At 42.3% G+C, this 27,067-nt stretch overlaps 2 protein-coding genes and 1 long non-coding RNA gene across 11 annotated transcripts in view; 1 reads left to right on the plus strand and 2 right to left on the minus strand.

Moving 5' to 3' along the window:
• Positions 1-9,286, plus strand: part of appl2 (adaptor protein, phosphotyrosine interaction, PH domain and leucine zipper containing 2) — a 42,280-nt gene extending 32,994 nt beyond the window's left edge. Inside the window, exons 14-21 of the mRNA XM_053640982.1 lie at positions 1,494-1,588; positions 1,858-2,007; positions 2,384-2,436; positions 2,696-2,870; positions 2,997-3,033; positions 3,196-3,351; positions 5,476-5,523; positions 5,652-9,286. Coding sequence (XP_053496957.1) covers positions 1,494-1,588; positions 1,858-2,007; positions 2,384-2,436; positions 2,696-2,870; positions 2,997-3,033; positions 3,196-3,351; positions 5,476-5,523; positions 5,652-5,783 — 846 coding nt within the window. The 3' untranslated portion in view covers positions 5,784-9,286. The remainder of the gene's footprint in view (positions 1-1,493; positions 1,589-1,857; positions 2,008-2,383; positions 2,437-2,695; positions 2,871-2,996; positions 3,034-3,195; positions 3,352-5,475; positions 5,524-5,651) is intronic.
• tubgcp6 (tubulin, gamma complex associated protein 6) overlaps positions 9,280-27,067 on the minus strand; it is a 31,320-nt gene continuing 13,532 nt past the window's right edge. Inside the window, exons 12-25 of the mRNA XM_053640981.1 lie at positions 26,728-26,809; positions 26,088-26,176; positions 20,942-21,057; positions 20,679-20,817; positions 20,160-20,243; positions 16,986-20,055; positions 15,876-16,034; positions 14,537-14,705; positions 13,911-14,052; positions 13,547-13,741; positions 12,262-12,394; positions 10,605-10,818; positions 10,279-10,472; positions 9,280-10,051 (exon numbers count right to left, since the gene is read on the minus strand). Of these exons, the coding sequence (XP_053496956.1) occupies positions 9,960-10,051; positions 10,279-10,472; positions 10,605-10,818; positions 12,262-12,394; positions 13,547-13,741; positions 13,911-14,052; positions 14,537-14,705; positions 15,876-16,034; positions 16,986-20,055; positions 20,160-20,243; positions 20,679-20,817; positions 20,942-21,057; positions 26,088-26,176; positions 26,728-26,809 (4,878 nt within the window). The 3' untranslated portion in view covers positions 9,280-9,959. The remainder of the gene's footprint in view (positions 10,052-10,278; positions 10,473-10,604; positions 10,819-12,261; positions 12,395-13,546; positions 13,742-13,910; positions 14,053-14,536; positions 14,706-15,875; positions 16,035-16,985; positions 20,056-20,159; positions 20,244-20,678; positions 20,818-20,941; positions 21,058-26,087; positions 26,177-26,727; positions 26,810-27,067) is intronic.
• LOC128617819 (uncharacterized) lies at positions 21,654-24,796 on the minus strand. 9 transcript variants are annotated; one of them, XR_008387604.1, is made up of 6 exons: positions 23,782-24,796; positions 23,252-23,358; positions 22,869-23,099; positions 22,629-22,812; positions 22,553-22,580; positions 21,654-22,505 (listed from the first exon to the last, which is right to left on the minus strand). It is a non-coding gene; the product is annotated as an uncharacterized LOC128617819 (long non-coding RNA). The 9 variants fall into 9 exon arrangements; XR_008387606.1 differs by having other exon boundaries at positions 21,654-22,812; positions 23,782-24,493; positions 24,546-24,796; XR_008387601.1 differs by having other exon boundaries at positions 21,654-22,812; positions 23,782-24,210; positions 24,279-24,796.

Consider the following 27,067-nt stretch of genomic DNA (forward strand, 5'->3'; position numbering starts at 1 on the left):
TACTTGCCGGTTCAGCCGCCTCCTCTCTCCGTCCACAGCCCACACTCGACCACGCCCACTCTGCCACGTTGTATACACTAACGAAAAGACATCTTAGCAAATGAAAACATCTTGAATACGGTCAAACGTATCTAGCGTTTCTTATTATAAGATTACGATAAACCGAATACAAGATTATTCGACCGTTCTCTGGACTTTCCAGTCGGAAACGAACGCAAAATCGAGGAAACGCCGCAGTATTCGGAGGAGCTTGCGATTTGGGCGGAGACGCGGCGTGTGACCTCATCACGACGCGCGTTCAGCCAAAGCACTCTTCGGTTCACGCACGTCGAACATGAGCACAGCTTAAAGGTCTCGTTTTACCAGCATGCATCACTGTGAAAGACCGCGCAGAACTATTTCCTGCTGGTGCAGTTTGGCCAATTCAAGCAGTTTTCCACAAAAAGCACGAAAAACAAAAAAATTTTACAAAGCCGCGGCACAATCATGCGTCAAAAAACATCGTCGTTAGACATTAGAAATGATCTACCAATAGAATAGAAGAAAAGCTTATAATAATTCCGTAATTTAAAAAGAGATTTCCACATATTCAAGATATTTTTACTTGCTAAGATCATTTTTTTGTCACATATATACATCAAGGGTGTCCAGTCTAATCTGGAAAGGACGGGTGTGGGTGCAGGTTTTCATTCCAACCGAGCAGGAGCCACACCTGATTCTGTTGAAAGCCAAGATCGACTGATTAAACAGGTGGAATCAGGTGTGGCTCCTGCTTGTTCGGAATGAAAACCTGCACCCACACAGGCCCTTTCTGGATAAGATCAGACACACCTGTTGTGCATAGTACCCTGTGATGTACTGGCATCCAATCCAAGGTGTGCTTCTGCCTCGTGGCCCGGATTGGATTCAGATGAATGAATGAATGAATGTGTCCTTGAAGGGATAAAACCGGGTCAGCCTTTCGCATACACCGTGCTGATCAGATGCTCTTCTTCAGTGAGTATCAGAGATCCCAATGCGTGAAAGGAAAATATTCCCCACAGCATCACATCTCTACCACGGGCTTGTCCCCACCTAAACATGACGACGCTACGGACTCGCGTTACATACGTCACCATGTTAACGGAACACGCCTGATCCTAGACTCTCTTTCTGGGTTATGATTTCTGACACGGTCTGGCCGTTCTACGTCGCTTACACGATGCATCAGATCCGCTACGCCTGGTTGTACGTAGCAGACTGCCACTGCAGTCATGTGACCTGATTTGTTGGTTTGTACAACTTGTGTACATACAGCGGGATTTATCTAATACCCTGGCAGCTCAGTGACGTGGACTGACAAGGTGCAGGATTGTTACAGAGCAAACATCAGAATGAACTTTGATCAGTGTTTCCATGTCGTTATTGCGTGTCCCGTATGAGTAGCAGATAACGATCATGTACAACATGCTCACGAGAGTATGGATTATTAAAGTCTGTGTCGTCTTCCTCAGGCTGTGGCCATCAGGCTCAATCAGACCGCCATCCAGGCGGTCACTCCCATCACCAGCTTTCAAAAGAGAGCAGAGGGTTCCCCAAACCCTGACAGGTCAGACTCCTACCATACTAACATCTGTTAAAGGTAGAGATCACAGGCAGGCTTCACATTCAGTACTAACCAGTGTTTAGAGTCAGTGCCAAAGCGCAGGTCATTATCAGAGTATTGTATTGTCAGGATTATCCAAGCGTTGTATTAAACATGAGCCATTTATTGTGTATTTAATGCAGTGATGTGCCCCTGCAAGTGACCATGTCATAATGTTTTGTACATTATCTGGGTTAGCTTCTCTCGGTCTTATTGTGTGTGTGTGTGTGTAGGGCTAAGCCAGGCGCAGTGGTCCCTGGCAGTATTAAGAAAGCCCCTGCTGTCCCTGAGCCTGAAGACCTGATTGCCCCTGGGACACCCATCCAGTTCGATATTGTCCTTCCAGCATCCGAGTTCCTGGACCAGAACCGGGCGGGAGGGAGGTCAGAGAACACATCACTCTAGGCAACAAATGAACTCGCCCAAACGCATCTTATACACATATGAGATTAATCAGACATTTACACACGAAACATAAACCTAACATTGTTTTGACTGTTGTGAACAATCATTGTTTAATATATTATTTATATATATATATATATATATATATATATATATATATATATATATATATATATATATATATATATATATATGTATATATAAATCCATTTTTTACAAATGAAATGTTGGTATTGGTGAAAGTTTTGATCATTGTCCAAATTATGGTTTGTGTTTTTGTTTTGAAGCTTCATTATTTATACTTATTTATTTATTTATTTATCTATCTATCTATCTATCTATCTATCCCCACAGGCGCACGAACCCTTTCGGTGAGACCGAAGTGGACGGCCCTTCGAGTGCGGACGGTGAGCCGGCATTACTGACTCTTTTGAATTGAACTGCTCATCATTTTCACCCGGGACAGCTGAGGTCAAAAAATGCCACAGAACGCGATAATGGAACTCGCAGGCATCGATTCAATTTGTGCTCGCGTCAGCTTGTCAGTGCAGACGCTGCACTCCATCGCTGAAGAATTGTTGAATGGCCTTTCATTCACAGACGTGACGGTCCTTCAATAATCTCTTTCTCTCTCTTGTGTGTGTGTGTGTGTGTGTGTGTGTGTAGACTCCTTGCTACAGCAGGTGTTTGCCGTGCGTTTCCTGGGCTCTATGGCAGTGCGCTCTGGACATACACAGGAAGTTATCTATGAGGCCATGAGGCAGGTTCTAGCTGCTCGCGCGATACACAACATATTTAAAACCAGCGAGTCGCACCTGATGGTAACAAGCAGCTGCCTCCGGTGAGTCGGTCATGGAGGGAAAGTGTGAGTCGAGTCGCTTTCATAGCGTTAGTTTTGCATCCACATGAATACCAGATGACGTTTTGTTTTCTTCTTTTTCTTCTTCTTCTTCTTCTTGTCCAACAGGTTGATTGACCCTCAGACGCAGGTCACTAAAATCAGTGTGAGTAAGCGTGCCATCGAGTGTAAATGGTATCACCGAGCGCTGTACCTTGACCGAGTAATAGATTCTAAACTGTGACAAAATCGAATCCGTCCAGGGTATTTCCGTCCGTTTTCCTCTAACGTCGAGCTCCGTTCTTTGTCTCCGTCACCGTGCTGTTAGTTCCAGCTCAGGGACGTCACCCAGTTCGCAGCGCATAAGGAGAACAGCCGGCTCATGGGCTTCGTGGTGGAGGGGAGGGACTGGAGCGAGGCGGATGAGGAAGGAGCGGTGTCCTTCAGCGCCTTTGTGTTTGAGAGCAACACTGAGGGAGAGAAGGTAAACTGTTTAGTTCTGTTGCTAGGGGGGAAAATGGGAATGGGATTGGGACAGGGGAAGGGACAAGGGAAGGTATTGTAAATTGGGACCTCTGGAATTTCAAACAGCACTGAACATGTGGCACGCTCAACGACATCACACCCGAACAGCAGTCCAATCTTCTGTCGGAATTTCTGTCTCCACGTACAGACATTAAAAACACTACACCGTTTTAAAGTTTGTGTAGGTCTTCATTTGCTTAACTACTGTTTATGCTGTAGTAGTGTTAGAGCCCGAACCTATTGGATCTGCTCCGTTTATTATTAAATCTTTTCCCACATGAATCTCATTTTTGACATACCCTTGACCGACGCGCCAGAACCGGTGAAAATCGACATCTGATTGGGGCTCCAGAATCGAGTGTGGCGAAACGGCTCGATGGCGCAACCTACAAAATTTCAACGTCTCGCGTTACGTTTCACCTACACGTAAGAAAATCGGTAGGCATATGGAACACGTTAAAACGTACCAAAAAGTCTCTTAGAACCTTATCCGTAACCCGACAGGAAGTCAGCCATTTTGATATTTCTCTGCAGTTCATGCTCAGATTTTGATTTTTCCAGGCCTCGTCCTTTGACGAACTCCTCCTAGAGATTTCATCCAATCAATATCATATACAGTCAGTCTAATCTAAAGGCCTTGTTGATGCTAAACTGCAAAGCTTTTGAGTTTTCACTGCACAGAGTAGCCGTGGCGGTCTGACAAATTTCGATGTTTTGCCATCAGCAACAGTATCTCCTTCAACCTTGGACTGAGGTGTAGGATTTAACTCAGTATGCAGACTAACACTGTCTGGGGCTCAGAAAAAAAGCACAAGTACGAACAAGTGAGGAATTAATAATAGTGGGGAAATAATGTATAGTGAGAGAAAGCGTAATATTAGAATAAACTTGAGACTGGAGAACTCTTGACATACGATTCTCTCTGATTGGTCAGAACAGCTCAGCTTAGACGAGGCAAATCACAGGTTTATATTAATGCACTCCTTCTAATACAGGATCATTTCTATAAGTAGCAACTTACACAGGGACTTGTATAACTGTCATTGTGAAGCTTTGGGGAAGGAACTGTTTCTCCGATGTTAGTGTTTGGAACAGTTAGAGGTAAAGTTTCCAGCACAGGAAAGTCTTCAGGACAAGTCGGCTTCACGCTTTGTGGTTCCTCTTAGTCTTGTTAAAAAGAAAGACTGTTTATACTATAAACCCGGTAGCTATTATAATGTATGTGCTAACAGGAACTAACTTGTTTCACAACATTAAATGTAACTATAAAATGGCATCATCGGAAATTGCTGTGATATAAGAGGAATAAAACAGGTCGGGACATGCTGTTAAGAAAATAGCCAACTTTACCGTGCGAACTGTATCTCCAGTCCGCTTTGATCCACATCACATTGATTATTTTCCTATAACAGGACCCGGACATGTTGTTAGGATACACGGCATCATGGACTATCAAATATCAACAGATATTAAATGAGAACCTGACCGCCTCTGCCAGAAAGCTTCAAATGGGCCGTGGTTGGATCTTCCAGCAGGACAATGATCCAAAACATACATCAAAATCAACACACAAATGGTTTACTGACCACAAAATCAAGGTCCTGCCATGACCATCCCAGTCCCCTGACCTGAACCCCATAGAAAACCTGTGGGGTGAACTGAAGAGGAGAATCCACCAGCGTGGACCTCGAAATGTGAAGGATCTGGAGAGATTCTGTACAGAGGAACGCTCTCAGATCCCTCGCCATGTATTCTCCAACCTCATCAGGCGTTATAGGAGAAGACTCAGAGCTGTTATCTTGGCAAAGGGAGGTAGCACAAAGTATTGACTAAAACGGTGCCGATAATTGTTGCACACCTATATTTAACAAAGATTTTTTTTTTTTTAATAAGCCTGTGTTGTTTGCAATTGTTTATCCATGAGAGCAAATTGGGGTTTTTTTGTTTGTTTGTTTGTTTTTCATAAAAAGATCAAAAGGTTAAACAATAAAGAATTTTACCAAGGGTGCCAATATTAGTGGAGGGCACTGTATAAGTTAAAATGATTATCTATAGCATATTAATATTTCTCCCCATCCTATAGATCTGCTACACAATAAACATCGGCAAGGAGATTACAGAAGCTAAGAAGGTACGATCTAAAATCTTTTTTGATTCAAATGATCCACATAGTTCAAGGTATCCGGTGTCATGTCTTTCTGTAGTACCGTCTCTTCAAGCAGAATGATTCGTTCCCCTCTCTCCGTGCCTCTGCGTTAGGATCCAGACGCTCTGGCCGAGCTGATGAAGTCTGTGCCGCTGACCAGTGACGGGAAGTTCCTGCTGCTGGAGAGCGAGACAGGAGAGGCGGCGAACGGAGAAGGAGAGGATGACTTGGAGTCTGAGGCCTGAAAGTCCTTTAGGTTTCTCAAAGGATAAGCGCTCACCTAGTTTATTATTTTTTTTCTCGTCTCTTATACTCTAATGAAGATCTAAGGAGCTGATCCTAGATATACACTTTACATACGAACCGACTATAGACTCTTATGTTACGGTACGTTTACGGCTCCGCTCTAACACTCCTGACGTCTGTCTCGATGCTAAATACCAAGTTTTGCTCTTATACAAATAATCCACAAACAGGGCTAAAGATGGTTGAAGAAGGAGTTTTACATTCTAGCAACTAAATCAATCCAGAGCAACATCGTTCATGCTAAATACTGCACACCACTCCACTCTGATCAGGTTCAGATCAGAATCTGGCAAATCGTTGCCGTTTTTTTTTTTTTCCCTTTCCATCGTGACCACGTTCACATCGTCCTACGGCATGATCGACGACACGAGACTCTCTAATAGCTGCTCTTCTCCGTTACAGTAAGGGAGCGCGACGAAAAGACGAGGCTAGCGAAGAGTACCGCTCAGTTCAGACTTCTCCTTGCACTTTCTCCCGACCCCTTCGCTCAATATATTTCTCTCTGCATACTTCAGGATTTAGGAGCTTGATGTAAAGGCGTACCGTTTTATTACTCAGACGTACTGAAACCTCTTCAGGCGCGATTACGCTACACGGACGTCCGATTTTGCGTTTATTGAGATTTCTAGATTAAATACATTTGCTAAGCACATCGCAGTAATAGAAAGCCCGTGCGCTTGAGTTTCGACACACAGTACTGCTTAGCTAGACTGGCAACTTTCCTCGCTTAAGGCACAGGATCGAACGGCACTTCCCAGAGCTACGTATACTGCATGTTGAGTTTTGGGTAATTGCACTACTCGGAATGTAAAAGTAATAGTACTGTAATGTGGCTAAATTCCACGCGGTTTGTCGAGAGAAAATTTCTTTCCTCACGTGATGACTGTGAAGCTGGTCCGGACCTCTGCGTGCCGAGTTACTTACTTACTTACGAAGAACGAGGCGTGTTTCAGCACACGTCACTGAACTAAAATTTCTCAGGTCCTTTGACTTACAGAAATACTTTTTACATTCCTTTGTTAGCATTTAATCTGAAAATTTCTCACCCAGGGTCTGGTGCTCTGTTTACAGTAAAATGACATGCACTTTGAGGTTTAAAATATAGTTTACAATAAACAAAATGTAGAAAAACGAATACTAAAAGAGGAGATTTAAAAAATAATTCATTGCTAACAGTTAGTAATACGATCACTCCATTATAATATGCGTCGTTTTTTGTTTTTAAAAGCTGGCTGTGTAAAAGCGGAGTACATTTTCAACGAGATGGAGATAATACAACTTTTTGGGGGTGTTTTTTTTTGTCCACTTTACATGTAAAATATAAGCACTTCAGTTTTTAACGGTTAATCATGCAGTGGCAATAGTTCAGTCCGCTAAATTCAGAACCACTTTATTTCAAATTAACCTTTAATTTTGCAGCTTGTGTGGCTTCCTGACTCCATTTCTATTTCTTCTGAAAGGGCTTTTCTTCCCCCCCCCACTACATGTTCCTTTATCTGCTTGCTTAGCTGTATTGAAAGATAGTGGGTGTGTGCCTGCAGGCATCATTTTAAATTATCTGCTGCAATCTGAATCACGAGTTTGCTGCACTTTAGTATTGTATATTAAAAAAACAAAAAAAACAAATATGGATGATAAGAAGTCGACACACCCCCAGATAAAATGGCAGGTTTTTGAAACTAAGATAAATCATGTCCGAACTTTTTTCCCACCCTCGATGTACAATTACAACATCTAAAAAATTATATATATATCTGAGACATTTTAGGGGAAAAATAAAGAAGTCACAGTAACGTTATTGTGTAAAGTGTGCACACCCTTTTATAATAAGGGGCGTGGCGTCGGAAAGAACCAATCACGTTCAGGCTCATGTTCAAACTTAATCATCATACAGCTCTCCTAGATGAAATGGTTCTGATCCACGTCGTCTTGGTTCCGTCTGACCGCCGAAGCCACGCTCTGCAAAGAGCTGAAAAAGCGGGCAAGGCATCTCGCTTGTCGAAAGATCTCGATCAGGACAGGGGTATAAAAGAATTGCCAAAACATTAGACATACCGTGGAACTCCGTGAAGGCCGTCATGAGCAAGTGAAGAAAATGGAGCACCACAGTGACGTCACTAAGAACGGGACGTCCGTCCAAAATTTACAAAAGGACGAGACAAAAACTTACCTGGGAGGCTACCAAGAGACCTACAGCAACATTAAAGGAGCTGCAGGAAAATCTGACGAGTTCTGATTACTCTCTGCATGTGACGACAATCTCTCGTATTCTTCACATGGCTGGGCTATGGGGTAGGGCGGATAGTACGTTGCGGAAGCACTTTCTCACAAAAAAACATCCAAGCCCGACTAAATCACCCCAAACCATGCGGCAAAGTGTGTTATGGTCTGATGAGATCAATTCCAATAAGTATAATAATTCCATAATCGCAAAATGTTTGTTTGGTGCAAAAAAAAAAAAAAAAAAGGCACCACCAAAAGAACACCACACCCACGGTGAAGCATGGTGGAGGCAGCATCATGCCTTAGGGCTGCTTTTCTTCAGCCAGAACTGGGGCTTTTATCAAGGTGTAGGGGATCATGAATAGCTACAAATACCCGTCAATTTGAGTGCAAAACCTTCAAATGAATGTCACCTTTCAGCATGACAACGCCCCAAAGCATACGTCCAACTCAACAAAGCAATGGTTTAACCAAGAGATTATCAATGTTTTTGAATGGCCTAGCCAGAGTCCTGACCTGAAGCAGACTGCGTACAGGAGATGCCCCTACAGTTTGACGGCTCTAGAGCATTTTTTGCGAGAAAGTGGTGGAAACATCGCGAAGTCGAGATGTGCCACACCGAGAGTCTCTTACACAAAAAGACGGCGTTCAAAAGCTGTGTAGGGGTGTGTACACTTGTGCAACTAGTGTATTCACTCTTTGTAGACTTTCACATTAAAAAGTGGAAAAGTTCTGACATGATTGATTGACCTTAGTTTCATTTTTTTTTTTTTACTTCACCCAAAAAAAACCCTACCAGTTTAAGAGGAGCGTGTAGACTTTTTAATCTCCATTGCGTACGTGTGGAACTGTTTCTTTCAGCACACACTAACTGTTGGCTTGTGTATGAATGCCGGCACTTCTATACTTTAACTGATGGCAAGCCGTTAAGCGTAGGATCAACCGGAGGTCAGGCTTCGGCTGATTATCGGAGTCCGGATGAGACTATAAGGAACTCGAGTGCATATAAACGTCTCTTAACAACAACAACAACATCCTCTGTCTATCTGCTGCAGGCTGCACGAGTTTAAACAGACAAATAATGGCATTTGATGAAAGGTGTGTAGGAGCAGACGACTCCTAACACTAACTCCTGGTATTGATTAGAGCCACTGTCTAGAAGGCTTTGCACAAAATGTTAAAGAAAAACTTTAATAAAGCTCTGTGAGGATTTCGAAGAGCCCTGCCGAGTCTTTATTGTTGTTCCAGTTCCACCGTGTGTATGAGTTACAGTGTTCAGAGTTACAATGTTATTTATATTGAATAGAATATAAACAGGCATCAAATACCGAACCACGTAATTCAACGAAACCTTCCCGGATTTCGTTCTAATTTGAAAATACGTTCAATCGTTTAATCGCCCGAACGTATCCGGTCCATTTACTGTCGAGGAAACAAACAAAATCTTGAAAATCTTTCCGCTTCTTTATTTTATTTCAATTGCAACACAGCAGTAATGGGACAAGCTGGACCGAATGTACGCAGGCACTGATGTTCGTTCATGCGCAGGAAATTTAGCTCAATGTCCAGAAGACAAACGCGAAGAGACGCTTGAGTCAACTTTATTCCAGGACTAAGTAGTCTGAGAAAATTCCTGAATGCCAGGTGAGTGCTGAACCGACTGTATAAAAGTGAAACGCTAATCACATTCCTTTCTCTCTCTCTCTCTCACGCACACACACACACAGCTATAATACTTATAGCACTGTATACTCTCACTGCAGGATAGCTACAATGGCTAGAAGCAGATCATTTGCATATAGAAAGCCTTTCATGACTTCGGCGTGAGGCTGAAGAAGCGACGGGGAAAACTCCGTTTCATGATCATTTCTCAGCGAGAGGCGGAAAAAACGTCACGTGTCCTTGTAGTAGTTGTTGAAGTTGAGACGCAGAAGAAAGTCTTCTAAATGAGGCTGGTAGCCTTTATCGACCAGCTTGGAAACCACTGCAGAGACAAAACACACAGAAGTTTACTTCGCGCTGTTGTTCGGAGACGAGCGGAACTTGAGTTTACGCGTCCAGTCCACGTTGTGTCTACGTGTAGTAGAGTGAATGATCGGTTCCTTCAGTGTCGCGAGAATGCTGCGCCGAAACATGATAAAACTTGACCTTCGTGTTTATGACTAGTAAGAATTTAACGGATGAATGTTTGCCGTGGGTGTGTGCACTCACCTTTGAACAGGAAGCGCGAGTAGTATTTGAACGTGTTGTAAGACTGCTGCATGGCGACGAAGCTCGGGTGCACCGTCTCACCCTGCTGACTCTGCCAGGCCTGAGCGATCAGCTGGCCGCGGAACTTCAGGATCAGGCTGAAGATGCTGTGGATGATGTTCATCACAGGAGCGGCTTTCTCCGTCAGCAGAGCCCTGCGCAGTAAAGCCCTCGAGTCAATTTGGGCTTAAAATGGGTGCTGTGATGATGTGATGTTCCATCCGGAATACAACGCGTGTGTCTGTGTGTGTGTGTGTGTGTGTGTGTGTGTGATGCAGTGCTCTAACCTGAAGATGGCCCTGTTGAGGTACTCTGCGTGTGTGTGATGGATGGCGTCCAGGTCGTTGGCGCTGTTGAGTTTTTGTGTGAACTCGCTCCAGGAGACCTGCAGGATCTGATTCGCGATGTAGCCCTGGATCACCTTCACAAAGTGCTGCATCTCATGTCTGTATAGCTGCAGCTGACGGAACTGCACCGAGCGTCCTGCTCCCTTTACTAGAGCTGATATATATAGAGAGAGAGAGAGCGCAAGAGGTAGATAGATAGACACATACACACACATATATATATATATATATATATATATCCAGCCACCAGCATATGCTCACCGTCCACTTTAATAGGAACACCTGCACATTCACACAGTTATCTAGTCATCCTGCAGATCCAGGTCAAGCGCTTCAGTTAATGTTCACATCAAACATCAGAATGAAGAAAAAGTCTGATCTCAGTGATTTTAATCCTCGCATGGATGTTGATATCACATGGGCTGGTGTGAGTATTCCAGAAACTGCTGCTCTCCTGTGAATTTCACACACAGAATGGTGTAAAGAGCAAAAGACATCCTGTGAGCCGAGGGTCTGCCGGCTGAAACACCTCGTTGATGAGAGAGATCAGAAGACTGGAAAAAGACTCTTTTTTTTTTTCTTTTTTCTAAGCCTCAACTGTCCAGTTTGGGTGAGTCTGTGCCCATGAGAGCCTCAGGTTCTTGTTCTTGGCTGATGGAAGTGGAACCTGATTGTGGTCTTCTGCTGTTGTAGCTCAACCACCTCAAAGTGCAAGGTTTTGTGCATGCCGAGATGCTTTTCTGCTCACCACGGTTGTAAAGAATGATTATTTGAGTTACTATAACTACTTCCTGTGAACTTGAACCAATCTGGCCATTTTCCTCTGACCTCTCTCGTCAACAAAGCGTTTCCATCCACAGAACCCCACCGGCGTTACCACTGCACCATTCTGTGTAAAATCTAGAGACTGGTGTGTGTGGAAAATCCCAGGAGATCAGCAGTTTCTGGAAAACTCAAACCGTTCCATCTGGTACCAGCATCCAAGTCACAGAGATCAGACTTTTTCTTCATTCTGATGTTTGATGTAAACATTAACTGCAGCCCTCGGCCTGTCTCTGTATCGTGCTGCTGTCCACATGATTGGCTGATTGGATAACTGCATGAAAGTGCAGGTGTTCCTAAATAAGTGGAGTGTATGTATAATTACCATGAACAAGAAATTTGACTGGAGAGAAAAAAAAAAAAGAAGAACATAAAGCGTGTGATCGTATACTGCTAATTCCAACCTACAGTCACGACACGTTAACGATAAAGAATAATAGAGACATGAGTGAAAGTTGAACAAAACCTTTGTTTTATGTAGATTTATATATCCTTCAAACCTTTAGAGTAAAAACCATTTGAATTAATTATATCCTCTGTAAAGTCTCTGAACACATTCAGAGCTTAAAATACACACAAAAATACGTGACCAAAAGTATTGATTAAAGCATTCTCCAAAAACAACAATGAAAATCAATTAAAGAAAGAAAGAAAGCATATCTGTTTATTGGAAGTGAACTCCAAGTAAGCAGGCTTTTTGGGCTTTGCCTGGGAAAATGTTCCTTTAAGCCATGAGAAGCAGATTGACCTATGCCCTGTAAGAGGAGCAGCTCACCTGTGCGTTTGAGATGAAACCACACATCACTGAGAGACCACACCATGTGTTTGAGCTGCAGCAGGAAGGAGAAGAGCCGGTTGTACTTATTCATACAGCTGTCCGTTATTATGATATTCAGAGGCCAGTCCACCTTGGAGAGAGCGAGAGAGAGAGAGAGAGTGTTACAATCAGAACATTAGGATTGGACAAATTAGTAGCCCGGGCGCCCTGGACAATCACGTCTAGACTATTCGGGTTTTTTTTATTCGTATTTCCCCGGGGGACGAGTCATTTCAACCGCCAGAAACCCCCCGCTGCACTACACTCATTGGCTGAGGAGTGATCTGCTGTTGGTAGAGCTGTTTTTAATAGGCAGATTAATAGATTGCGAAATAGTGTGCCTAGGACAATCTTTTCAGGAGCATGCAGGTTTGCCGAAACACTGACGAAACCCTGTCCCATGGTGGTCTTAAGCATACTGAGAGAAAATAAAGATGCTACGTCTCGACAGAACAATAACTCTTCGTCGAGAGCGCAAACACAACGTGCTCCATCGAACTACTACAGGATCATTCATATTAGAGGTCGACCGATAGCGTGTTTTACCGATACTGTCGATAACGAAGTCGGGCGGTACCTACCTGCCGATAACCGATTAATCAACCGGTAGTTTTTAAAATTGATACTGAATGAAAACAAAATACTCAAAGTAAAACACTGCTGAACTTTATTACGGAAATAAACAGTAACTGACGGCACCATGAAAAATGTACTGTACTTTTTCTAAATGATTCAAAGTTAATATATATTAATATTTATAGATTTAAAGAAGTACAACCAAACAATAACACTCAAAATATCCAAAATGAATAAAAAAAAAAAACACTTCAAATAACGCAACAAAATTTGTCAGCAATAGTTTTTATTTCGCCTCTAGAGGCCGCTCTCGTACCGTATAATGACAGCAGACCCTTCTCGACGGACGCAAGCGGGGATAACCGTTCCAGCAATCATTTATCGGTTACGATCAAGTCAGTAGTGTTTCCCAGCAACCCAAACACTGGACTGGGCACCACGTTAGTTTATTATTATTTATGATTTAAATAAATATGTAAATAAATAAATCATTATATATATATATAAACTTTACTGTCCACCTTGACAACAATCATCATGCATCATATCTGTCCTGTTTTTAAAAATTGGTGGTTATAAAAAGAGAGCCTAGTGTATACAGTGGATGAGATTAACAAAGCAGAGAGAGAGAGAGAGAGGACTGGAGATAGAGATGTCTTTGTGTGACCTTGTAGCGCAGCTCGAGGCAGTTGAGTGAGTCGGGAGCGTGGGGATGGAACACCTCGGGAAGGTAGCGTAATGCAAACGTGAAGTTAGTGGCCAGCTCACTGTCGCCGTGCACGCTGTACTGCATGGCCTTGTTCAGGATGGAGTTCAGCACCAGGGGAGTCAGCAGCTCACCAGGGGTTTGTCCACTGCCCAACTACACACACAAACACACACACACAAATACATCTCTTGATCTCTGGCAAATGGAAACCGCAATAAAAGTTCTTTTACAGAATGTAAAACAGGAAACGTCTTCCCTCTCCAGGATCATGCTCCAAATGAGGTCTTTTCAGGCTGGTGGCCAATTGATGTTCTGCTCTCACCTTCTCAAACAGCCGGTCTGTAAGTGACAGCGCAAATTCCCCGTCTTCCATCAGTAAGAAGTGCCTCAAAGCTTCAAAGTGCTTCTTCACGCTCAGCTCCACAAAGAAATAATCCACCACAGCCTTATTCACCATCGACAAACTGAGGAGAAGGACAGGAGAGGGGGAGAGAGACAGAGAGAGAGAGCGAAAGGGGGGGGGGGGGGGGGCTCATGCATTTATTTTGGTGCACACACAAGAGGCAAGTCTGGACACTAACAAAAACACTACATTTTGTGTTTTCTCACGGCCCTAAAAACACTGGATAAGGAAGCTTTTTGGGAAGAGTAGACTTCACAGATGAGCTTTTAACTTGTACACACACACACACACACACACACACACATATGTACACATACATACACACACACATTCAACCTGTCAAAAACTCTAGCATTCAAAACTCCTATGAGAGGTTGCATTAGTTTGTATTTTAATTCTCAAAACTGCTAGCATCATCTAAACCTGTCAAAATCACTGACTATAACTGAAGTGATAATGGAACAAAGCCACCTCTAAACCTACTTAGCAAAAAAAAAAAAAAAAAAAAGCAATTAGCATTTTAACAACATTGTTAATGCACTCACTGTGTGATGAGTGGGGTTGTGACAGAGTGTTTCATGAGTACAGGGAGGGGCATCATCTCGCTGAGCTGCACAGCAGTAGAGTCTGTAGCACAGTGCAGAGACGAGTCCGTTGGCAGAACGTTCGGCCCGCGGGTCACCTGCTGCAGGAGCTGTGCGTCGGGGGCTGACACTGACCGACACACACGTGCAGTCAAAGCATTAACTCAGATTCAGTGTAGGTGACCTGCTAACAACTCAAGCCTTGTAATAATCACATGCAACATGCTCAAAGGTAACATTAATCATGATGCTAAAGTTGAAAGTAGGGATGCACCGAATGTTCGGCGACCGAAATAAATTTGACCGAACAATGACGTGTTTGATGAAGCTACCAAATAGCCTAACAACCAGAGTGAGACGCGCTAACGTCACGACCTCGATGAGGGAGTGCGTGCATGCACGCACAAGCTACATGCACGAGCTACGTGCCCTTGGAGGTGTACTGTGGACATGTGGGTTTGTTTTGTTTCCGTCACATCGTAAGGGAGTAGAGTACGGAAGCAGGTAAAGACGTATTTATTTAAGGGCAGGCAGCAAATCCAAATCGTAATCCAAAAAACGTAGTCAAGACAGGCAAAGGGAATCAAAGTCACGGTCACAGAAAACAGGGTCAAAACACAAAACAAGAAACACGAACTAGTGCTATGGACTGGGAGAGGAAAACCAGCAGGGACTAAATGAACTGATCTATAGTTTAAACTAACTAAATCTATCAAGGGACATAACATTAACAACATATCTAACTATACTATATCTACTATAATACTCCGTGAGGCGTACAGGGAGGCGAGCGGTATATATCCCCAATATAATCAGCCGAATAGAACCCAATAGAACCATTTTTTGCACTCTTGTCAATGCACCTTTTTGTTGTAGGCTGCAGTGTGTTCCATTCTTTCAGCAGTCAGTTATAGGCCTAACATCGGCTATTCAAGGGGGGCTCAAAGATGAGCACATCAAAATATTTTTATTTTACTCATTTATTTATTTCAAGTTATATTGTGCCTTGTTGGTAGCCTATGCCTGCTGGAATGAAAAAAAAATGTTCAGCGTTAAATAAATATTTTGAAATTGTAGTTTTTGTAATTGATTTTTTTCTTTGAAAAGCAAGACAAAATAGTTAAAAGCACATTTTGACTATTGAATTTATGGAATGGTGAAAAAATGACAAAATAAATGGAAAAAACGCAAAAAAAAAAAAAACGTGTTCGGTATTCGGCCTTTGGCCAAGTTTTTTTATCATATTCGGTTTCAGCCAAGAATTTTCATTTCGGTGCATCCCTAGTTGAAAGACACTCACTCATCTGCCTGAAGGAATCCTCGTACTGTTCAGCGTGGTACTGAGAGGCCAGCTTGAGGAGGTAGTCATCTTCTGGTCTCTCGGACGGGGACAGTCCTAACCCCTGGGCCCAGGCAGCGAGACCCTCACCCAGATTGAGCAGCTGAGTTTGGGAAGCAGCTGTGGCAGAAACATATGCTGAACATTTCTATGGCGAATTTAAACGCAGCTTGGTCACATCACAAAAACTTTCACATTTCAGATATGAAATCAGTGTGGATGGGGAGCATACCTGCAACCTTTAATAAAAATATCATTGTGGCTAAAGATTAATATGTTCTACAGCTTGGGATGGGTAATATTACAATGTTATGTCAATACTGCGATACATGATCTGACCATACACTTTCCTCAATGTGTTGTGGATTTCATCAGTACTTTAGAACATCGATTGGAAGTTAAAATCGTTTCTTGTATCAGTTCATTTTCCTTATTTATTTTTGTAGGTGCCAAGACATATACACACACACACGCATATACATATTTTATATTTTATATATAGCAGTTTGTCACTGTTCTTATAGTACAGCAGTGCTGTTTTACTGGAACTTTGGTAGCAAGTATAAATATTGTGATATCATGTATTATGAAAATGTGTTCAAGTGTCACAATATGATTGATATGACAAAACTTACCGCCCCATATTCACCCGGCACGTTATACTGCGATCACGGGGAAATATCTTGACGATTCTGTTTACACTGGGACTCGGCTACCGATCTATACGTCCTCTGTCCTGTGGCTAACTTTTATGATTTGTCATCTAACTAGCAAAAGGCTGTCAAGGTACTATATGTAACTAGTCAGCTCACTCTCCAATGAGTGCTAAAGCAAAAGCACCATTTTAAAGCCCAGATGTGTTTTATATCAAAGCTGAGAATCCATTTCAAGTAATCATTTGTATGTATAATGCTCTACATGATACAGCGTATACCAACACCTGAGATTCCACCAAATCTGAGGCTTTGCCAAGAAGAGGTGGAGATATGGCAAAGAAAATCATTTTTTTGACTCTTCCAATCACCAACCAGCTACTTGAAAACATAATATCAGTACATGTCTTATTCTTACCCTGTGCGTCTTGGCTGTCTTGCTTGTTCTTGTCGTCTGGGGGCAGATTGGATCCTGTCTGAGGGTCTTCACTATAAGAGCTTCCAGGCCTGATCCCCTGCACCACACAGCCTACACCCAGGCTAGAGTCAGAGGAATGTCCATAGGCACTACCAGGGAGAGGGGGCTGCTTAGGGACCTGTGGCCCCATCACCACACAGCCCACGCCCAGTGTCGAGTCCGACGAGTGCCCATAGGCACTACCCGGGAGATGGGGCAGCTTAGGGACCTGTGGCCCCATCACCACACACCCCAAGCCTAGTGTCGAGTCTGACGAGTGCCCATAGGCACTACCCGGGAGAGGCGGCTGCTTAGGGACCTGTGGCCCCATCACCACACACCCCACACCCAGTGTCGAGTCTGACGAATGCCCATAGGCACTACCAGGGAGTGGGGAAAGCACCGGGTCTGAACCAGATACGACACAGCCGACCTTTAGTGTGGAGTCTGAGGAGTGACCATAAGCACTGCCTGGCAATGGGGAATGTGTTGGTTGAGCTTTCGGCATCAGACAGCCAACCTTAAGAGTGCTGTCTGAAGAGTGGCCATGTTTGCTCCAACGAGGGCGAGATAGAGCAACGTCTGAGACATACTCACCCACCTTTATGTGAGCATCAGAGGCATGGCCGTGGATATTAGGTGAAGGGGTTAAGGTAGGTACCTCAGAAACATGCTCACCAATCTTTATATGAGCATCAGAGGCATGACCATGGATATTTTGTGACGGTAGAGGAGTAAGAACATCGGAAACCAGCTCTCCTATTTTTATATGGGCATCAGAGACGTGGCCATGGACACTGCGAGAGGCAGTGGGTGAAGTCACCTCAGAAACAAACTCTCCAACTTGAATATGAGCATCAGAAGCATGACCATGGACATTTCGAGAGGGAACAGCCACTGTAATATCAGAAACAAGCTCTCCAACTTGAAAATAAGCATCAGAAGCATGACCATGGATATTTGGGGTGGGAACAGCCATGGTATCCTCAGAAACATGGTCTCCAACCTTAATATAAGCATCAGAAGCATGACCATGGATCTTTTGTGAAGGTAGAGGAGTAAGAATCTCAGAAACCAGCTCTCCTTTTTTTATATGGGCATCAGAAACATGACCATGGACGCTACGGGAGTCAGTGGGTGTGGTCACCTCAGAAACATGCTCTCCAACTTGAATATGGGCATCAGAAGCATGACCATGGATATTTCGGGAAGGAACAGCCACCGTAACCTCAGAAACATTCTCTCCAACCATAATATTAGCATCAGAAGCATGACCATGGATATTTCTGGAGGGAACAGCCACGGTAACCTCAGAAACATTCTCTCCAACCATAATATTAGCATCAGAAGCATGACCATGGATATTTCTGGAGGGAACAGCCACGGTAACCTCAGAAACATTCTCTCCAACCATAATATTAGCATCAGAAGCATGACCATGGATATTTCTGGAGGGAACAGCCACGGTAACCTCAGAAACATTCTCTCCAACCATAATATTAGCATCAGAAGCATGACCATGGATATTTCTGGAGGGAACAGCCACGGTAACCTCAGAAACATTCTCTCCAACCATAATATTAGCATCAGAAGCATGACCATGGATATTTCTGGAGGGAACAGCCACGGTAACCTCAGAAACATTCTCTCCAACCATAATATTAGCATCAGAAGCATGACCATGGATATTTCTGGAGGGAACAGCCACGGTAACCTCAGAAACATTCTCTCCAACCATAATATTAGCATCAGAAGAATGACCATGGATATTTCTGGAGGGAACAGCCACAGTAACCTCAGAAACATTCTCTCCAACCATAATATTAGCATCAGAAGCATGACCATGAATATTTCTGGAGGGAACAGCCATGGTAACATCAGACACAAGCTCTCCAACCATAATATTAGCATCAGAAGCATGACCATGGATATTTCGGGAAGGAACAGCCACGGTAACCTCAGAAACATTCTCTCCAACCATAATATTAGCATCAGAAGCATGACCATGGACATTTCGAGAGGGAACAGCCATGGTAACATCAGACACAAGCTCTCCAACTTGAATATTAGCATCAGAAACATGACCATGGATATTTCTGGAGGGAACAGCCATGGTAACCTCAGAAACATGCTCTCCAACCTTAATATGAGCATCAGAAGCATGACCATGGATACTGGGTGAGGGAATGACCACGGTAGCATCAGAAACAAGCCCGCCAGTCCTTATGTCAGCATTAATAGAATGACCCTGGGCAGTATTGGAGGAGGAAACACTAGCTACCCCTGAGACATTGTTCTTAGATTTGCTTTGGAGATCAGAGTCTTGGCTACTGCCAGTGATCAGAGTGAGATCTATTGGAATTTGCTCAGCTGATGTCCGAAGGGGCTGAGCAAGCTGCTCACTAGCTTTGGCCTCCTCTGCTATACTATCCGTTGGTGGTTTTGGCTCCAAATCCACAGCACATGCTGAAGGTTCCTTCTGTTCTTCATTTAACATCTTCTCTTTAGGCAGTTTATTTGTCTCCTGACATTTATTTGTGGCCACATTTTGCTCTTGTGTCTCTTTCGCTGGCTGTAATTCACTCGGACTAGCGTACGACGTATGCCCCGAGGCAGCATTATCCTCCAGATGACGTGAATTCTGTGAAGGATGGCCATGTTGACTTGCCCCAGGCTCTGGGACTTGGTGGGAGAGGGAGGGATGAGCAGAGCGGGACTGGGGCCTAAGGCATTCCAGAGGGCTGTAGGGGGAGGAGAAGTCATAGTCTGAATCAGGGTTTTTAGAGAATTCGGACAGGTCACAGCCGATGTCCTGTAGAGCCTGGGTTACTGCCGTACTGTCCATGGGATGTGGAGGTTTTGTGAGGAAGTCTGTAATGTCATTTTGATCAGAGATCAGAGCATCGAAGTTCCTGGTGGAGGGGGGGAGAACTGCAGGAGGGCAAGGAGGAGGCAGAGTTGAATCAGAAAGAGCAGTGAGCTCTTGCTTCATGGTCAGATTTTTCATTTGTATCTCAGGAGTGTGGGATTCCTGCAAAACAACAGGAGCAAGTTATAGCGAGTTGACCCCGCCCCCCCCCCCAAAAAAAAACACACACACACACAATTCTATCGAAAATATATCTGGCCACAGACCTGCTGATCCTGAGGTGGTTTCTTTGTAAGAGCTGGATCCTGAATGGGGCATTCTTGTCCTAAAGGATATCTCACAAGCAGAACCTGGAATATAACCAGTCACAATTACATTACACTCTAAACATAAACAAGGCAAAATCACAAGAGAACTGATCTAGCGTTGTGTTAATATTGCTTTTTCAGTGGATGACTTAATAGCGAATCCTGGCTGAGTGTGTGACTGTTTTTTTCATTACATAGTGCTACCTGTGAAAGTAGGAGGAGTTTCTCTAAAGGTACACTGGGAACCACTACACTACTGAAAACTTTTTTTTTCCTCACCGAAATTGAGACAAAATGCATGATTATGGTTAATTCACCGAAATGAGCCATGCTGCACTGTAATGTGGAAAAGCACTAATAGTAAAATAATAGTCTAGATGAACTTGTGGTACAATAATAAAGCCGTTTTGCCACTGATTCAGAATAATCTGAATAAATTATACTGCTACAACCGCTACAAAACAGCCTTTAGCAGACCTGTATGGTGTGTTGGTCCTGCTCTAGGAAGTTTACTCGGGCTTCATGTAGTCTCAACCTCTGTACTTTCCACATTGCCCTCCGCTCTTTCTTAGCTGCCTCCTCAGACAGACGACTGTATTGCGCTATCAGGTCCATGCTGAACACACACATACACACAGTGGGCTTAACACAGCTTTAAAACAACAGTTCGTAGTGTACACCAGGAATAATATGAGTAAGTCTACAGTGGGAATGGAAATGCAGAACAACGTCAGCCTTACCGTGCCCTGCGCTCCAGCTGCTCCTCGAGGGCCTGCAGCCTCTGTTCTCTGTCTCTAAGCTCTCGGGCAAAACTGTAGTCATCCTCTTGCTGCTTCATTTTAACAGCATTTCGCCACTGCAAACACATTCCTGTTATTCACGCTTTCTGCAGTTACATATCACAGTTATGGAACTTGGTGATGGACTCGTTTCATAAACTCCATTCTACCTCCCTAACTACATACTTACTTATTTTTTACTTACATAGTTAGGTAGTTGGGTAAGTAAGTTATAAGTTATACTTACCTACCTGTTTACCCACCTACCTACCTACTTACTTACCTACCCACTTACTTGCATACTTACTTACCTACATACTTACCTACCTACCCACTTACTTGCATACTTACTTACCTACATACTTACTTACCCAATTACTTACCTTCTTACTTACTTACCTACATACTTACTTACCTACCTACCCAGTTACCTACTTACTTACCTAATTACTTACCTTCTTACCTACATACTTGCATAGCTACTTACCTAATTACTTACTTACCTACTAACCTGCTTACCTAGTTACTTACCTAATTACTTACCTTCTTACGTACTTACCTACATATCTAATAACCTACTTACTTACCTACTTACGTAATTACTTACTTACCTACCTGATTACCTACTAACTTACCTACCTACATACTTCCTTTCTTACGTACTTACCTACTAACCTACCTATGTACTCACCTAATTACTTACTTACCAACCTATGTACTTAATTACCTATTAACTTACTTACCTACTTAACCACCTACATACTACTTACTTACCCTCTTGCCTACCTACATACCTAATTACTTACCTAACTTCTTACTTTATTACCTACCTACCTACTTACCTAATTACTTACTTACCTACCTAATTACCTATTAACTTACTTACCTACCTACTTACTTACATACCTACATACTTAATTACCTATTAACTTACTTACCTACTTAACCACCTACATACTACTTACTTACCCACTTGCCTACCTACCTACTTTCTTACCTACTAACCTACCTATGTACTTACCTAATTACTTACCTACCTACCTAATTACCTACTAACCTACTTAATTACATACTTAATTACCTATTAACTTACTTACCTGCCTACTTACTTACATACCTACATAATTACCTGTTAACTAACTTACCTACTTAACCACCTACATACTACTTACTTACCCACTTGCCTACTTTCTTACCTACCTACCTAATCACCTACTAACTTACTTACCTACCTACATACTTACCCACCTACTTACATACCTACATACTTAATTACCTATTAGTTTACTTACCTACTTAACCACCTACATACTACTTACTTAACCACATGCCTACCTACATACCTAATTACTTACCTTCTTACTTACCTTCCCACATACTCTTACCTACCTACCTACTTGCCTAGCTACTTACCCACCTACCTAATTACCTACTAACCTACCTATGTACTTACCTACTTACTTACCCAATTACTTACTTACCAAACTAATTTCCTACTAACTTACTTACCTACCAACTTACTTACCTACCTACATACTTTCTACCTACTTACCTAATTACCTACTTACTTACCTACTTGCCTAGCTACTTACCTAATTACCTACTTACTTACCTACTTGCCTAGCTACTTACCTAATTACCTACTTACTTACCTACTTGCCTAGCTACTTACCTAATTACTTACTTACCTACTAACTTACTTACATACCTACTTACCTAGCTACTTACCCACTTGCCTACCTACATACCTAATTCATTTCCTACTTCCTTACTTACCTACTTCCTTACTTACCTAATTACCTATTTACTTACCTACTTGCCTAGCTACTTACCTACCTACTTACCTAATTACCTACTTGCCTAGCTACTTACCTAATTACTTACTTACCTACCTAATTACCTACTAACCTACTTACTTACCTACTTCCTTACTTACCTACCTACTTACCTACTTCCTTACTTACCTAATTACCTATTTACTTACCTACTTGCCTAGCTACTTACCTAAGTACTTACCTACCTAATTACCTACTAACTTACTTACATACCTACTTACTTACCTACCTACTTACCCTCCCACATACTTACTACTTACTTACCCACTTGCCTACCTACATACCTAGCTACTTACCTAAGTACTTACCTACCTAATTACCTACTAACTTACTTACATACCTACTTACTTACCTAATTACCTATTTACTTACCTACTTGCCTAGCTACTTACCTAAGTACTTACCTACCTAATTACCTACTAACTTACTTACATACCTACTTACTTACCTACCTACTTACCCTCCCACATACTTACTACTTACTTACCCACTTGCCTACCTACATACCTAGCTACTTACCTAAGTACTTACCTACCTAATTACCTACTAACTTACTTACATACCTACTTACTTACCTACCTACTTACCCTCCCACATACTTACTACTTACTTACCCACTTGCCTACCTACATACCTAATTACTTACCTACCTACTTACTTTCCTACTTCCTTACTTACCTGCCTACCTACATACCTAATTACTTACCTACTTACTTTCTTACCTACTTACCTATTTACTTATCTACTTGCCTAGCTACTTACCTGCTTACTAACCCACTTGCCTACCTACATACCTAATTACTTACCTAATTACTTACCTACCTACTTACCTAATTACATACTTACTTACCTAATTACCTACTTACCTACCTACTTCCTTACTTACCTACGTACCTATTTTCTTACTTACTTGCCTAGCTACTTACCTACTTACTAACCCACTTGCCTACCTACATACCTACTTACCTACCTACTTACTTACCTAATTACATACTTACTTAACTACTTCTCTAACTACTTACCTAATTACTTACCTACCTACCTAATTACCTACTTACTTACCTACCTACCCTCCCACATACTTACTACTTACTTACCCACCTACATACCTAATTACTTACCTACCTACTTACTTACATACTTCCTTACTTACCTAATTACCCATTTACTTACCTACCTAATTACCTACTTACTTACCTACTTGCCTAGCTCCTTACCTAATTACTTACCTACCTACCTAATTACCTACTTACTTACCTACCTACCCCCCCACATACTTACTACTTACTTACCTACCTACATACCTAATTACTTACCTACCTACTTACTTACATACCTACCTAATTACCCATTTACTTACCTACCTACCCTCCCACATACTTACTACTTACTTACCTACCTACATACCTAATTACTTACCTACCTACTTACTTACATACCTACCTAATTACCCATTTACTTACCTACCTACCCTCCCACATACTTACTACTTACTTACCCACCTACATACCTAATTACTTACCTACCTACTTACTTACATACTTCCTTACTTACCTAATTACCCATTTACTTACCTACCTAATTACCTACTTATTTACCTACTTGCCTAGCTCCTTACCTAATTACTTACTTTCCTACCTAATTACCTACTAACTTACTTACATACCTACTTACTTACCTACCTACTTACTTACCTACTTGCCTAGCTACTTACCTACTTGCTTACCTACCTACCTACTTACCCTCCCACTTACTTACTACTTACTTACCCACTTGCCTACCTACATACCTAATTACTTACCTACCTATTTACTTTCTTACCTACTTACCTAATTTACCTACCTACTTACAGTCCTACTTACTTACTTACCTACCTAGTTTAAAAGAAAACATGGTGCCACATGTGTGTGTTTAAACAGAAATAATACTTAACAGTAAATCTAAAATGATAAAGATGATGGAATAACAGTTTGTGGTATGAAACATAAGGCATTAATGTTTCATTACGTAATAAAAAAAACACACACAAAGTTGAAACTGAAAGTTGAAATATAAAGTTTGAAATTTTTGAAGGTAATTTCATTTTATTTATATTTTTCCATTCTATTTTATTTATCAAATAGACAGGTAAGGTGCCTAAGACTTTTGCAGAATAATATAAATACAAATGTGGATTAACTTCAGTTTTGCTACTTGTCGGTACACAAGTATACGTGTAGGTGTGTTTAAAGCTCCATCTGTTTCTGTTGAATGTTTTGACAAATATGAGACAGGAATTATATAAAAAGACTTCAAATATCAGGATACACTTGTGCACCCAAAGGAGACAATACTGAAGTTGATGCGTGTGTGCTTACCCAAGATGCACCTGTAACAGTGAACAAATCTGCAGTAGTCACATTACACAGCCCTGTACAGTGTATAATGTATTCATTCGCTGATTAAGGCAGGCAGAATGATATAAAACAATTCGAAATCAGTAAGGAAGGTGGTGATACATTTGTATGAATGCCAGCTGTTAAAACAGGATTAAGGTAAAGTAAAGCTTTCTTATCACAAACATTTCTTAGTCTTAGTCCATTAATTGTAATGTCATCCATGGAAGAGCCAAAACTGGGTTACAGATTAATTGGATTTAAGATCAAGAGACTGATGTGCTTATTCCTTCCCCGGCACCTTATCTTTCATTATTAGAATCTTTTATATTATTACAAAGAGAGACTCCTATTCTGGACTCACTAATGGAATTTTTAAATGCGAATAAATCATAAATCATACTCTTTCCTCCTCTGCAATAAACATCAATGGAGCTATGTAGCAGAGGTCATAAAGAACTATGCATGCGAACAACAGCCTAAAAGGATAATACCGTCACATCATCTGAAGTTTGGGCCGAAACTTAAAAGGGAAAAAAAACAGAGCTATTTGCTTCAGATGCATCTGCGAATCCGAAACATAACTCGCTAGTTCTGCTCTAATGGCCGCTATAGCGCAAAGTACCATATTACCATGACATCAGGAAAACTATTCTACAATACGAAATACTTTCTAGCTGTACGATCAATTTTTACATCTCATCCAACACACTTTACTTTCGTATTCATAACTTGGACCGGTCTCAGAGCTGTGTCTGAAGTGTGTGAAGTACAGAGACTAAGAGGCCAGACAGGGTACTTAGCGCTCTGGTGTAAATTAATGAGCACTCTTCATGCATTTTAAGCACACAGTTTTTCGTTTATATCTTCGCACTTACGGTCTCCTGAACCTCTCACCTCTTGGTCGAGTTCTAGCTGATGCCTCAGCTCTTCAAAGCGCTCTCTCCTCTTAGCCTCCTCAGCCAGACGCTGTGACAGCTGGTGGCCTGAAGGGGGTGCAAGAGCACAGCAAGATCTCAGCAAGTCATTAATTCGCCTTTTCTTTTCCTTTCACTTCCTTCGGGCTCGCTCAATTAGTGCCGCATGTGTTTATCAATGCCTGACTTCTACCTGCGGGGAAAAACGTGTGCACACTCCTGATCTGATCAGGAGGTCTAACGCTAGCTGCAATGCACTTTTGGCTCTGCAGATGTGTAGCGCATCAGAAATGTGTACTTCGGTTTTGGCTAATTGTTCTGCTTGGCCAACTGGAATAAAACTGGAACGCACTTTTAACGAATCAACTTCGGGGCAAGAATGTGCTTTAGTTTTTCTCAACCAGTCTAAAAACTCCTCCGGCAGACTTCAGACTACCCCGCGTTTCAGCTCGGGATCATATTTTCCTGTCTCACTCGTCTCGAGGCTCAATAAGCTGATGACATATTTCATTAAGAGCGCAGCATTTGTTATATAACTGGCCGTATCTCATTTCGCCGGCATGGAGAAGAGATAGAGAAGAGGTGTCGTGATGGATACGGCGCAGGGGACGCGCACTGACCTCGGATGCTCTCCAGCGTCTTGGCTGCTGACTCTCTGACCTGATTGATGAGCTCTTGGCGTGCCAGCTCGGTACGCAACGCCTAAAGAACGAAAGAGAGAGAGAAAAATAGATAGGGAGGAAAAGAATGAGGATGAGAGTCATAAAAGAAAACGAGCACATTTCAGCCCCCTAGCGTTAAATGTCCTGCATTCCGCTTAAAAATGTGTTAATGGATTGTATACTTCATTTATCCCTGATCGGCAAAGCGCCTTAACAGAGAAGCGGTGCATTTAGTCACATCCAGAATCAACCGAGACAACCAAGCATTGCTGGACGTTCTGTATTACAGGAGTATAAG

The sequence above is a fragment of the Ictalurus furcatus genome, chromosome 14 (genome assembly GCF_023375685.1).
Source record: "Ictalurus furcatus strain D&B chromosome 14, Billie_1.0, whole genome shotgun sequence".
Taxonomy (NCBI): Eukaryota; Metazoa; Chordata; class Actinopteri; order Siluriformes; family Ictaluridae; genus Ictalurus; species Ictalurus furcatus.